This window comes from Phoxinus phoxinus, assembly GCF_949152265.1.
Source record: "Phoxinus phoxinus genome assembly, chromosome: 5".
NCBI classification, from domain to species: Eukaryota; Metazoa; Chordata; class Actinopteri; order Cypriniformes; family Leuciscidae; genus Phoxinus; species Phoxinus phoxinus.
In genome coordinates this window covers 41,376,645-41,391,710 of record NC_136880.1, presented here as the reverse complement: position 1 = coordinate 41,391,710, position 15,066 = coordinate 41,376,645, and the positions used below count along the sequence as shown (strand labels likewise).

The 15,066-nt window shown below is 37.9% G+C and overlaps 1 protein-coding gene across 4 annotated transcripts in view; it reads left to right on the top strand.

Moving 5' to 3' along the window:
- ranbp3b (RAN binding protein 3b) overlaps nt 1-14,874 on the top strand; it is a 37,334-nt gene extending 22,460 nt beyond the window's left edge. For 2 of the 4 annotated variants that reach the window (XM_079612861.1, XM_079612858.1), the window contains 10 exons: nt 2,278-2,378; nt 3,877-3,993; nt 4,121-4,212; nt 4,304-4,379; nt 5,105-5,201; nt 5,798-5,922; nt 8,447-8,570; nt 10,162-10,304; nt 11,119-11,320; nt 13,206-14,874. In XM_079612861.1, coding sequence (XP_079468987.1) covers nt 2,278-2,378; nt 3,877-3,993; nt 4,121-4,212; nt 4,304-4,379; nt 5,105-5,201; nt 5,798-5,922; nt 8,447-8,570; nt 10,162-10,304; nt 11,119-11,320; nt 13,206-13,249 — 1,121 coding nt within the window. In that variant the 3' untranslated portion in view covers nt 13,250-14,874. The remainder of the gene's footprint in view (nt 1-2,277; nt 2,379-3,876; nt 3,994-4,120; nt 4,213-4,303; nt 4,380-5,104; nt 5,202-5,797; nt 5,923-8,446; nt 8,571-10,161; nt 10,305-11,118; nt 11,321-13,205) is intronic. The other 2 variants (XM_079612859.1, XM_079612860.1) reach the window with 1 other exon arrangement.
- Nucleotides 14,875-15,066: the final 192 nt, after the last annotated feature.

Here is a 15,066-nt window from a genome sequence, read left to right as displayed (position 1 = left end):
CTGCTGCCAATCAAACCTTCTGCGATTTTATTTGGGGAAAAATCAAAACTTGGATCTCAACCTTATTGTTTGGGATTATGTTTGCAGAATTAAATGAACAATAATTTGTAATTATTGGAAATGAGGAATTTCACTGTTCTGTCTTTTGAAGTTTAAGTTTTTACCTTACAGCTTTCAGTGTCTATCAACAAGTAGCCTATCGTTCTTTGCAGTATGAATTTGCTGAGCGATCTGGATCTGTAGTTTGTCTCATTTGCAACCGAATTGTCGCTTAGAAGATCTAATGTAAAAGACGCATCATAAAGCACTCATTAAAACCATGCATTTTGTATTGACTTGCCACCTACAGGCCTTTTAGGTGAAGTGCAGGTCGGTAAAGAACGCGCGAAATGGCCGTTAGGCCTATTACATTACCACTTTTGATAATTATGCAATTTATATACAAGTCTCTTCTCTTTCTCTGTAATTCCTCAAATGAGAATAATCGTAATTTATTATCGTGATTATAATTTTGAGCAAAATAATCGTGATGATCAGTTTAACCATTATTGTGCAGCCCTAGTCAGTAATGAATTATGAATATAGGACTGACATTAAGGAAAATGCTATGTCTACTGTCAATGCAGGTACACTCGCTTAGTGCATAGTGTATGTATATAATATATTATAAAAAATATTTAGACAAGTCTCCTTCTGTATTTTAACGACACAGATTGCCCGGAGCTTTGCTGGAAGGAAATATAGAGACTGGACCTCTTGGAACTTTAAGTGAATAGCCCTGATTTATTAAAGCATCTTTAAAGGGTTAGTTCACCCAAAAATGAAAATAATGTCATTAATGACTCACCCTCATGTCGTTCTAAGCCCGTAAGACCTCCGTTCATCTTCGGAACACAGTTTAAGATATTTTAGATTTAGTCCGAGAGCATTCTGTCCCTCCATTGAAGCTGTATATACAGTATACTGTCCATGTCCATAAAGGAAATAAAAACATCATCAAAGTAGTCCATGTGACATCAGTGGGTTAGTTAGAAGTTTTTGAAGCATCGAAAATACATTTTGGTCCAAAAATAACACAAAATAAGACTTTATTCAGCATTGTATTCTCTCCCGGGTCTGTTGTCAATCCTTCACAGTTACGCTGATGGCGTAAGACGCTGATGACGTGTTATCTGGTGCGCCCGAGCTTCATTTATAGACTGAGGGAAACGCACGATGTAAAAGTGTCTCATCCGCGACATGCACATTTACGCACCATTAAAAAAATGATATCCACGCAAACAATGTAGAATAGCTTGAATATAGCGTGCGTCTTCCTCAGACTGTAAACGAAGCTCGGGCGCACCAGATAACACGTCATCAGCGTCTTCCGTCAGCGGCGTCACTGCGGAGTCGTGAACGCAGATTCACAACAGACCCGGGAGAGAATACAATGCTGAATAAAGTCTTATTTTGTGTTATTTTTGGACCAAAAAGTATTTTCGATGCTTCAAAATCTTCTAACTAACCCACTGATGTCACATGAACTACTTTGATGATGTCTTTATTACCTTTCTGGACATGGACAGTATACTGTATATACAGCTTCAATGGAGGGACAGAATGCTCTCGGACTAAATCCTTAGAAAAAAAGCTTAGAACGACATGAGGGTGAGTCATTAATGACATTATTTTAATTTTTGGGTGAACTAACCCTTTAATCGGTTATATAGCTAAATAGCTAAAGCTGTTTGTATATGAGGTAATCATTCCTCATATTCACAAGGCCCGTTTTAAGTTAGGAGCTATAAACAAGCATGTATACAATTAACTAAGCTATAATCAGTTACTGAAGACTGGTTGGTGCCACTTCTAGGTGATGACTTATTCAATATTCATGATGATTAATATATTAAAACAATTGATCTCTAGAACAAAATGAAATGCTAAACAAATAAATCATGAGTAGTTCTTCCTCCTTGTATGACTTCCAAAAGCTACAGACGACCTTGTCAACAGAAAATAAACATTGTCAGTTTTCATTGTTTTTAGTGAATGTTGTGGTAATTTTTCAGCTTTAAAAAAAAAAAAAAATCTCATTTGTCGTTATTAAGTTATATTATGTATGTATCAGCATTATATCGGCCATCAGTCACCATGCTAGTTAGATATATGGTTGACTAGTTGACGTATTGGATGACCACTAGTATTCATGACTCCTTAGCACTGGAAATGTGTGTTGAGAGTGTGATGCTGTTAGTTTATGCCTTTTTATTTATTTATTTTTTTCACTCGCAGACTCCAGCTGTGGAACAAATGGAGTGGGGAAGTTTGGAGATTCATCATCAGAAAACCGATCCGTTTTCCTGAACAACACAGAGAGCTCAGACAAATCACCGGTGAGGACATACAGCACAAACATCTGAGATGGAAACACTTGATAAATTAATCGCAACTAATTGCATTCTGTTTAGAGCATCTCGTAAATATCTCCGTCACCTGTAATCGTTTATCATCGTTGAGATGACCTGGGTGTGTAGTAATGACTAATAGATAGTTGTTTAGAAATTACATTGTGATCTAGTTGCTCTTTAGTTAATCTTCTTGGTTTTACGCAGCAGTAATGTTACAAAATGCACCAGTACAGGAAAATAACAAAACATTAGCAAACTAAAATATAGCATTAATTTCATTGACAAAAAAAATTAGCAGCAGCTTTACCGTATTAAACATGACAAACTGTGTCAGCGTCTCTCTCACTTTCAGTGCTTCACATCGCCACCTAGCTGCCTGGAGTGCACACTACATCCAATCTCACACACTTTTGCGTCACCATTTCCCCCCTATAACGCTCGTCTAAACGCAGAATAAAAAGTGATAACGCAACGCCACTTTTGCTTTTTCTCTTCAGATCGTTTCCGTGTAAACAGCCTAAAACCTTGGAAAATGCTAATATCGTCTTACTGCACATGTGCAAAATTTAATTAAAGCTCACTGAGATGATACCAAGAAACCAGACATAATAAAGGTTATGCTGTTCTTCTGGTTATTTTATTTTAATTTATGTCTGTGATTGGCTAGATTGGCACCGAGCGCTTGCACAGATACACATGGAAGCGTTTGATCCGCTGATAGACGCCTGCTTTCAAACGCTCTGTGAAGACAACGTTTTTGAAGCGTTGATTATTGAACGCATTGGCCAATCAGAGAGACGTATATGTTGAGCGAGTGAACACTATGGCCAATCAGACACATTTGACCCTGGATCACAAAACCAGTCACATGACGCACGGGTATATTTGTGGCAATAGCCAACAATACATTGCATGGGTCAAAATTATCTATTTTTATTTTATGCCAAAAATCATTAGGATATTAAGTAAAGATCATGTTCCATGAAGATATTTAGTAAATTTCCTACCGTAAATATATAAAACATGCATTTTTGTGAGTGAATGCAGCACAATCGTGAACATAAATGCACAACTTTAAAGGAGATTTTCTCAATGTTTACATTTTTTTTTTGCACCCTCAGATTCCAGATTTTCTAATAGTTGTATCTCGACCAAATATTGTCATATCCTAACAAACCATACATCAATGTATAAATCTCAATTTCAAAGTCCAGGGTCACATATATGTTAAGCGTGTGAACACAATGGCCAACCAGAGGTGTTTAAGAATCCGTTCAACAGCGCTCAAAATGCTGGTATCATCACATTTTTAAAATATCAGTACCAAAGTCAGTAATTTTGACACTTTATTGTAGATGTTGCCTAAGATTTTTGTTATTTGAATGATGAAATGTGTGTGCTAGTCAGGTGAAACCGTGAAAAAAATGGTGCCAAATAATGTTTTTTAGATTGCCGGATCTGCATTAATTGTATTTCTTTGCAGAAGCGAGAGAAGGAGGGAGAAGAAAATGGAGGAGGACAGAAAGACGACGGCAGTCAGAAGAAGGACTGTGCGGTGGACTCGTTTGTGTTCGGGCAGAATATCAAAGAGCGAGCGAAGGTCAGCGCTGACTCACCTGTGCATTTGTTTCGTTCTTTATTCACAGCTGCAAATTAGCACCATACAAGTTCCCTCGGGAGTGTTTGTGTTTATGCTCCAATTCTCTTTCTGTGTTTTTATTGAGCAGTTGGATGAAAACAGCACGTCCAGTGACTCAAAAGACTCCACACAAGATTCTGGCGGCACCAATTATTTCTTACAGTACATGGGCAGCGCTAGGTAACTGATTCAATAGACCTCCCTGAATCCAAACTGCTGTTCGCTCTCTGGCCCGGGAACTGTGTGTTGTAAATCTGATTCTGTTTTACAGCTCCAACAATGCCACAAACAGCTCGGATAAAGGCTCCAAGTTCGTTTTTGGCCAGAACATGTCTGAGAGAGTACTAGTGAGTGGATTTGAACCACAGACACATTTTTCTCTCTCCTTTTAAAAAAAAAATATATATACAGGTGAAACTAGAAAAAATCTTAAAATCCTACAAAAAGTTTCAGTAATTCAACTTAATTTATTTTAGTAATTCAACTTAAAAGGTGAAACTAACTAATATATTATATAGACTCATTACATGCAAAGTGAGATTTTTCAAGCCTTTATTTCAAGCCTTTTATGTTGTATTTTTGATGATTATGGCTTACAGCTTATGAAAACCTCAAATAAAAAATTACATGAAATCAATTAAAAAAAAAGGATTTTAAATACAGAAATGTCGGGCCTCTGAAAAGTATAATCATGTATATGTAGTTGGTTTGGGCCCCTTTTGCATTAATTACTGCCTTAATGTGGCAAAATAGATGAACTTTTGCACGATAATCTAATTTTTCGAGTTTCACCTGTATATATACAGACTAATCACCTCTTACATGATAGTATTTGAAGGAGTAGTTCAAAAAATAAACCCCAAAATAAAAATAATTTACTCCTACTCACATTGTTTAGCCTTAAAGGAGAAGATTAGCAGAAAGTCCAAGCTGCTCTTTTCCATACAATGAAAGTAGGATTTGAAGATTTCTTCAAATATTTCAGCAAACGGCAGTTAAAATACAGTACATTAATTGTTTTGGAAATTTCAGAGGTGTTTAAACATAGTTGTGTGTGTGTGAACTCTTCCAGAGTCCCCCGACAGGAGGCGAGACGCCAACAGAGGCCATTAAAGACAGTTCGGCTCCAGCGTCCGAGCCGTCATCACAAGAGGCCACACCTGAGAAAAGTAGGTTCCATTACACACACACACACACACACACACACACACACACACACACACACACACACACACACACACACACACACACACACACACACACTGAGGACACTGACAACACACTGACAGACAGGACAGACCAGCTTACTTTTGATATGAAACAGTCTCAACTTTCAAATTTGGCAATTTTTTAAAGAAATTTAAACTAAATACCGTTTTGTGGCTCTTTAATGTGTGTGTCAGATCGCTGTAGAGCCTCAGTTAAAGCTGCTCGTGAACCGATCATCTCTTCCTTCTAGTTCATTTATAGCATCAAATAAACATGAATGAACATCAGAAGGAATGTTGTTTTAACCGCGGAAAGGCATCAGTACACTCCGCTTCTCAAGTTCAGATCCTCCAACGTTAATTACTAACTCTCCTGACTGCTTTGTCGGACAAAAATGGCAGATATGGCGGATTATTATTGGTCAGATCGCCTGTCAATCAAACTCCCTGCGAAGGGTCAATTAATAGCTAAGCCTTCCCCATAGTAGGCAGATCTGCTGCTGAAGTTCTGCTACATTCAGTTCATCCTGACGTTTTTCTCTCTGTGTGTATGTCAGATCACAGTGTAACAGAGTCTCTAGAAGAGTCGGCAGCCGCGTACACCAAAGCCACTGCCAAGAAGTGTATTCTGGAGAAGGTGGAGGTCCGTACAGGAGAGGAGGCGGAGAGCAACGTTTTACAGGTGAGTCTATGCACATTATTATTATTAGTAGTAGTAGTAGTATTTTTAATACATGGAGACATAGCTACATCTACTGTACAGTAGCCTAATATAATTATTTCTGTCAATTTCTTCAAGTTAAACTGAACTTATTTTGACGGTTGCTGTGAAGATCAGTGTTGGGCAAGTTACTTAAAAAAAGTAATTAGTTACTTCTCACAAAAACTACCAACTGAGTTATATCATTACAAAAGTAACTAATTACCAGGCAAAGTAACTATTGCGTTACTTAAAAAAAAAAAAAAAAAGTGAAATATCTTGGATAACCCCCAATATGTTAAATGAATGAAATGGACACTAAATAGAACAAAATATTATTATAAAACATTGTACACTAATCTACACTAGTTTAATGTTGCTGTGGGACAATGTGAGAAATATTAAATATTAAAATATTATCATTACTATAGTGGACCAACTAAAAACAATAGATGGTTTAGAACTTTTTAATAATTATTGCAAAGACCACAACTGGACAACAAATCCAAAAATAAATGACCGGTATGCTTAAGAAATGTACCCCAAATAAGTAATAAAAAACATAAATACACAAACACTCTTTGTAGTGCAAATTAAAATGATAAAACCTTTACAACTGGTAGACATACTGTATAGCCTACTTGAAGTATTTTCTTCCTCACAAACGTAAACCGTTTAACTAAAAGTGTTCTCAATATAATACTGAACAATGTACCAACATAAATAATAATAATAAAATATAATATTTTGGGGGTTTATTTTTTATAACCTAGAACGTCATCATCAGAGGATATTTAAGCCAAATTCTAGTCGTGTTTGCCGCACGTGTTCACAACCGGTCAAACAAATATGTTTTCTGGGAACGTTCCCTGCAGGTTATTTGAGTTTTATTTTATAACCATGTAAACTAATTAAAACGTTGCAGATGATAAACTCTATTATGCTCGGACACACTCGGTCTCTCTCGCGAACTGTCGAGCGCGCTCTCGGGCGGACACACTCGGCCTCTCTCGCGAACTGTCGAGCGCGCTCTCGGGCGGACACTCGGCCTCTCTCGCGAACTGTCGAGCGCGCTCTCGGGCGGACACACTCGGTCTCTCTCGCGAACTGTCGAGCGCGCTCTCGGGCGGACACACTCGGCCTCTCTCGCGAACTGTCGAGCGCGCTCTCGGGCGGACACACTCGGCCTCTCTCGCGAACTGTCGAGCGCGCTCTCGGGCGGACACTCGGCCTCTCTCGCGAACTGTCGAGCGCGCTCTCGGGCGGACACACTCGGCCTCTCTCGCGAACTGTCGAGCGCGCTCTCGGGCGGACACACTCGGCCTCTCTCGCGAACTGTCGAGCGCGCTCTCGGGCGGACACACTCGGCCTCTCTCGCGAACTGTCGAGCGCGCTCTCGGGCGGACACACTCGGCCTCTCTCGCGAACTGTCGAGCGCGCTCTCGGGCGGACACTCGGCCTCTCTCGCGAACTGTCGAGCGCGCTCTCGGGCGGACACACTCGGCCTCTCTCGCGAACTGTCGAGCGCGCTCTCGGGCGGACACACTCGGCCTCTCTCGTGCGCTGACGACGTTCACTTCGCTTTCGTCCAGTCCGGCGTCTTGAAACACACTCACACACACACACACACACACCAGAGAAAAAAGTTTGCAGTTCCTATGGCGGAGAAAGAGCCCAATCGGTGAACCCAACCGCTTCAGTGAACTCAATTATAGTAACGGTGCATTTTATTGTCAGTAACGGTAACTGCGTTGTAACGGAGGAAACAGTAATTAGTTAGATTACTCGTTACTGAAAAAAATAACGTTTATTTATAACGCCGGTATTCCCATCACTGGTGAAGATCTTTGAGTTTCTGTGTGTGTGTGTGATGATATGACGATAGTTTTTCTCAAATGAAACGGTAAAATGCTCATAAAGTGACTCAGAGCGGCTCTGGAGATGAATTTCATGTCATCATATCGTGAGGCAGCAGAGACTGAAAACAGCGCGAGCGTCACTCGTGTGTGTGTGTGTGCCATTCATTCACACAGGGACAAGCAGAACATGCAGGGTTAATATTAGTGGGTACCGAATATACCCGTTACTACAGACATGCTAGTATCGTCACATTTTCAGTACTTTGACCACACTAAGTGCATTACTGTAAACTTATTTTCTTGTTCTTACAGAGACAAGTCTGAACTATTTTCTGTGGTAATTAACAGCAAGCTAGTTTCACAGAGCTCAAGTTGTATTGACCTGAAACCTTCCTTTAATCCAGGGTTTCTCAAACTCTGTCCTGGAGGGCCACTGTCCTGCACAGTTTAGCTCCAACCCTGATCAAACACACCTAGCTGTGAGTTTCTTGGTATCCTGAAGACATTGATTAGCTTGTTCAGGTGTGTTTGATCAGGGTTGGAGCTAAACTGTGCAGGACCGAGTTTGAGAAACCCTGTTGCCGTCTATTTTTTTTCCCCTGATGACCTGCTGATAATAAGCTGATTTGTGTCCCGTCTCTCCTCAGATGCAGTGTAAGTTGTTTGTGTTCGATAAGCCAGCTCAGTCGTGGGTGGAACGAGGCCGCGGTCTGCTCAGACTGAACGACATGGCGTCGTCCACCGATGACGGCTCGTTACAGTCCAGATTAGGTAAGAGCACCGTTGACTCGGTCAGTGGTCTTTCTAGTGAAATCCCACTACAATCAAAAGTTCAGCTGGTTGAGGCGGCCGGAATATGGATCAAATTCTGATTAGAGAATCAGGAGTGGAGAAGAGCTTCTCAATAACGAGGCATTTATTTACAATCTTGAATATGCATCTGTGATTGTGGATGGTCTACAGAAAGAAATCATTAGCAATAATATTCGTCTAATATGTGTGTGTCATTGCACCAATTCCACTAGAAGTAAATCAGTAATCATAATACAATAAATATATTCAACTTAAAGGGATAGTTCACCCAAAAATGTAAACTCTGTCAGTAATTACTCTCCCTCATGTTGTTCCCCGTAAGACTTTCCTTCATCTTCCAAACACAATTAAGATATTTGTGATTAAATCTGAGCGCTGTCTCACTCCTCCATAGGCTTCTATTGTAATTGAAACTTGCCGGTACAGAAAGTTATTAAAGACAATGTTTAAAATAGTCCAAGTGACTACAGCGGCTCAACCTTAAGTTTATCAAGCGACGAGAATACTTTTAGTGCGCAAAAAACAACAAAAATAACGACTTTATTCAACTCTTGATGTTCTTCTGTGTGTTCCTCTGAGTGAGTTCACGTAGTGTAACAGCGCAGCGCTTCTGGGTTGTACGTCACAACATAGGCTCAAAAATATCTTAATTTGTGTCCCGAAGATCAACGAAAGTCTTACGGGGAACAACATGAGGGAGAGTAATTACAGACAGAAGTTTCATTTTTGGGTAAACTAACCCTTTAAATGTCAGTATTAATCACAATGAAGTTAACAAAAATACAGTAGTACACACAGAATAAAACACTGCTGTAAACAAACACTCGCACTGTATCGGAGCAAAACATTAGTGTGTCTGGTGATGACTCATCAGATTAGTTCGGCAAATTACGGCCAAAATAGCGGTAAAAACCCAAACAATGTAAACATAGGAAATTACCGATCACATATGTGACCCTGAACCACAAAACCAGTCACATGAGTCAATTTTTTGAAATTGAGATGTATGCATAATCTAAAAGCTGAATAAATAAGCTTTCCATTGATGTATGGTTTGTTAGGATAGGACAATATTTGGTCGAGATACAACTATTGAAAATCTGGAATCTGAGGATGCAAAAAAATGGAAACATTGAGAAAATCTCCTTTAAAGTTGTGCATTTATGTTCACGATTGTGCTGCATTCACTCACAAAAATACATGTTTTATATATTTACGGTAGGAAATTTACTAAATATCTTCATGGATTTTTGGCATTAAAGAAAAATCTATAATTTTGACCCATACAATGTATTGCGACATGTGACTGGTTTTGTGATCCAGGGTCACATATTATTAAGGTATAAATATATATATATATATGCACTTGCATGTATTGCATGGACGCATTTACACTGTCAATCCTTGTTTATCTCGTTGGTTAACTTATGTTTAGTCACCTTCTACCGGTGTGCGTCGCTAATAACGTACCATGCAGGAAACAATAAACAATCATTAGTTCCTAAGACAGGCTTTCTGACAGTCTTCATCTCTCTCGTCTGTCTCGCAGTGATGCGCACGCAGGGCAGTCTGCGATTGATTCTCAACACGAAGCTTTGGCCTCAGATGCAGGTGGATAAAGCCAGTGAGAAAAGCGTTCGTATCACAGCCATGGACACGGAGGACCAGGGAGTCAAGGTCTTCCTCATATCGGTATGATGGGCACCTCCATAACGCTTCACACAAGAAGGGGATTGGTATTTAGTTGTATTTGTCAGTGAATTAATGCAAAGGTAACATGCATAACTTGTTTGAAAAATTAAGTTTTGGTATCAGGTTTTCTAGTCAATTTAATCAATTATTTATCTTCATAAAATGTATTTCTTTTAGTTAAATTTATATTTATTTTGTATTATTTAGAATGAAAATTAATAGATTTATTTTACTTGAATTTTTTTATTAATGATTTTTTTTATATAAATGTTAATTACATTTATTTTTGTATAATCATTTTTTTAAATAACATTTTAATATTTTTATAACATTTTTCATATTTAAAATAAAATATAAAAATTAAGAAATGTGAGTGTGTGTGTGTATATATATATATATATATATATATATATATATATATATATATATATACATATACACACACACACACTCACATTTCTTAATTTTATTAAATGAATTATCTTATTTTCAATGAATGTATTTTAATTATTTATTAATATTTAAAAAAATATATATATATATATTTTTAGGGTTGTTTTCAGATTGTGTTCTCAGCTTTAAGATATTGCATCTACTAGAAATTGTTTGAACTTATCTACCTTAAGTGTCTTGGTGCTATTGATTTATTTATATATTTATTGAAATTGTTTTGTGTGTGCACTGCAGTCTATAAAATAATTTCCCCATTTATTATTCAGTCCTACGTTCATCAGTGACTGGGAATGTCATGCAAATGTTGTTTTTGGGAGCCCTGCATGAACATCCACGGTTCATCTGTGGTGTGTGTCCTCAGGCGAGCTCTAAAGACGCGGGTCAGCTGGCCGCCGCTCTACATCACCGGATCCTGGCCCTGCGGAGTCGTGTGGAGCCGGACACTGAGAGCACCCCCGCCCCGGCAGAACCAGAGATCCCACAGTCAAGCGACGACGACGACGAACCCACTAACAACAGCAGCGGCACCAACTCCACCGGCACGGGGAACTCCACCAGCAGCGGTACGACACTTTCATCCGCCCGTATCTCAGCAGAACGTGTGAAGCACGACGCGTGTACAGGTGACACTCGAAAAATGAGAATATGGTGCAAGTTAATTTATTTCACTAATTCAACTTAAAAGGTGAAACTAATATATTATATAGACTCATTACATGCAAAGTGAGATATTTCAAACCTTTATTTGTTATCATTTTGATGATTATGACTTATAGATATGAAAACTTTTTCACAATATTCTATTGGTTTTCATAAGCTGTAAGCCATAATCATCAAAATTATAACAAATAAAGGCTTGAAATATCTCACTTTACATGTAATGAGTCTATATAATATATTAGTTTCACCTTTTAAGTTGAATTACTGAAATAAATTAACTTTTGCACCATATTCTAATTTGTCGAGTTTCACCTGTATGCTCATAATTTAAAACATTTAGGAGTGCATACAGAACTTTAGGGGTGCAATATATATATATATTTTTAAAGTTCTGCATATTACGGGACATTTAATTATAAACAAGCCTAAAATACACAGACACTCTTATTCTGAAATGTCTTTACTTCTAACAAAGATTAATAAACATATTACACATTGTTAGCTAATGCATAACTTCATATCATCAAACAAGACTTTAGTTTGATTATTTTGGTAACACTTTCCATTTAATATTATTTAACATGAACTAACAATGAACAATACTTCTACAGTTTTTATTGATCTTGTTCATTTCAGCATTTGCTGACACTCTTAAAATCAAAAGTTGTGACATCTATATATTTTTTTATGGACTTGAGCTAACATAAACCAACAATGAAGAGTTATATTTTTATTAGCTTTAATTAGTTTATTCAAAGATAATTAAATTCTATATTCATATTAAAGTGCACCTATAATGATTTTTTTCATATTACCTTTCATGCAGTGTGTAATACAGTTGTTTGTGAATGCAAAAGGTTGCAAAGTTTTAAAGATGAAAGTGCATGACAAATAAAGTTATTGTCTCCTAAAAGAAAGAATCGTTTAGACCAATCAGAGCCGAGTAGACCAATTACAGCAGACTGGGTAATCTGACCAATCAGAGCAGACTGGACCATCTGACCAATCAGAGCAGAGTAGACCAATCACAGCAGACTAGGTAATCTGACCAATCAGAGCAGAGTAGACAAATCACAGCAGACTGGGTAATCTGACCAATCAGAGCAGACTGGACCATCTGACCAATCACAGCAGAGAAGACCAATCACAACAGACTGGGTAATCTGACCAATCAGAGCAGACTGGACCATCTGACCAATCAGAGCAGAGTAGACCAATCACAGCAGACTGGGTAATCTGACCAATCAGAGCAGACTGGACCATCTGACCAATCACAGCAGAGAAGACCAATCACAACAGACTGGGTAATCTGACCAATCAGAGCAGACTGGACCATCTGACCAATCAGAGCAGAGTAGACAAATCACAGCAGACTGGGTAATCTGACCAATCAGAGCAGACTGGACCATCTGACCAATCACAGCAGAGAAGACCAATCACAACAGACTGGGTAATCTGACCAATCAGAGCAGACTGGACCATCTGACCAATCACAGCAGAGTAGACCAATCACAGCAGACTGGGTAATCTGACCAATCAGAGCAGAGCAGGCTCTCAGAAAGGAGGAGTTAAGAGAGACTGAATCCTTGATCGAACCTATTCAGACAGGCCAAAGTGTTTTTTGACATTGGATGGATCAAACTAAATTAGAAACCTTTAAAATGAACTGTAATAGGTCTGCTTTAATATCCTAATTAAAAAACAGTGGTACGGTAATGATATATTTCTTGTTTGTCTGTATATTTGTGAGTTGAGCTCCTCTGTTAATGTGGTGTTGTCCTCCTCCAGGAAACTGTGAGAACAGCGAGACCCCAGCGGGCGAGAGCACATAGCATCCTGAAGCTCTGCTCCACCCACAGCCGCCCACCAGGGTTTCAGTGCAGGCATCTCTGCGGACAGCCCGGTCTGAGGACCCCTGGGACTCACCCAAACTTCTGTAGTTCATTTCCCCCCTCCAACATTTATTGTAAATCTGGAGCTGTTTTTTTTTTTTTTTTTTTTTTTTTTTTTTTTAAATCGTTTCATTTGTTTTTAGTTGTTATTTTTCCTCTTGGACTGCAAATAAACAAATTAAAAAGACAACAAAAAAAGGAAGAAAAAAAAAATCGAGACTTTTCCATGTATGGCTTTGGACTTGGTCGCTCATCATATTGATGAGTGTGAGGGTGTTTCTCTCTCCGTTTTAAGACACGGAATCGACAAGACTGCAGTTTCTACCGTGGGACCGTTTTTTACTCATTCTCTCTCTTTCTCTCTCTCTCTCTCTCTCTCTCTCTCTCTCTCACTGGCTCTCGGCTTCAGACCATTTCATCGTGACCTCGCTGCATCATCACACGTATCGGCCAATCAGCTGGCCGGTAGCATCGGTCACCTGACCTATATCCCCTGTGTTCGGTGTAGTTGTACCATGACTGATCTCTGCCAGTTTCACCAAGCATCTCCTGGATGTTCACTTTCTAGGACAAGAAGACACTTTTACTAGCCTGCTAAGATGGTAGTTCGGTTTCTCATCGGTGTTAACCAATAAAGGACTTAACCCCCTGTAAAAGAGAACAATATCTTCACACCAACATCTCTTCAAACATCGGAGTTGTGTAGCTTCGTTTAGGGGCAGATAATGTTTAATATTTCTGTTTTTTAGTTGATCTGATGAGAATTTAACATTTAAAGCAGCGTCTCTGTATGTTTTTATTTTCCATATTCTGAGGGTTTGTATTGTTTTGGCTTTTTTTTTATTTTTATGATTTACTATATTAACTTTTTATCCATTTTCATGTCATTTGGAGATGATATTTCTTCGTGTGTTGGAAGTTTGAGTGCATTTAGACAAAAAAAAGGACAAAAAAAAAACTTGTACCCTTGAATGTTCTGTAAATTTCTATGCGTATATTATCACTTACTAGCACACCATGTCTCCAAACTCCTTTACAAAATAAATAGTAATATCAAAGTAAAAAAAAAAAAAAAAAGATGAAACATTTGAAATAAATTTTTGTCTTATGTCAAATCGTGGGCTTCACTTTCTCACAAGGAAGAATTATGTGATTTTCTTTATGAAGTTATGATTATAGCAGTTTTTGATTTATGGGTGAATTCATGATAAATATCCAAAGTTTAAAGAAAATATATTTTGCATAAAGGAAATATCGTCAAAATGCAAAGCTTTATGTACTTTTGTGTGAAATATACTACCGTTCAAAAGTTTGGGGTGAGATTTTTTTTTCATCTCACACCTCAAAGCTGCATTTATTTGATCAAAATATTAAAAACAATTGTAATGTTGTAATATCTGAATGTATTTAAAAATGTCATTTATTCCTGTGGATTTTCAGTCTTTAGTGTCACATGATCCTCCAGAAATCATTCTAATATGATTTGCTGCTCAAGAAACATTTATGATTATTATTATTATTATCAATGTTAAAAACAGTTGTGCTGCTGCTTCATATTTTTGTGGAAACCGTAATATATATATATATATATTTTTTTTTCAGGAATCTGATGAAAAGAACGTTGAAAAGAAAAGCATTTTTTTAAATAGAATATTTTGAAACATTATAAATGTCTTTAACTCACTTTTGATCAATTGAATGAATTCTCACTGAATAAACACCGTATTAATTTCTTTAAGCAGACCCTAAACTTTTGA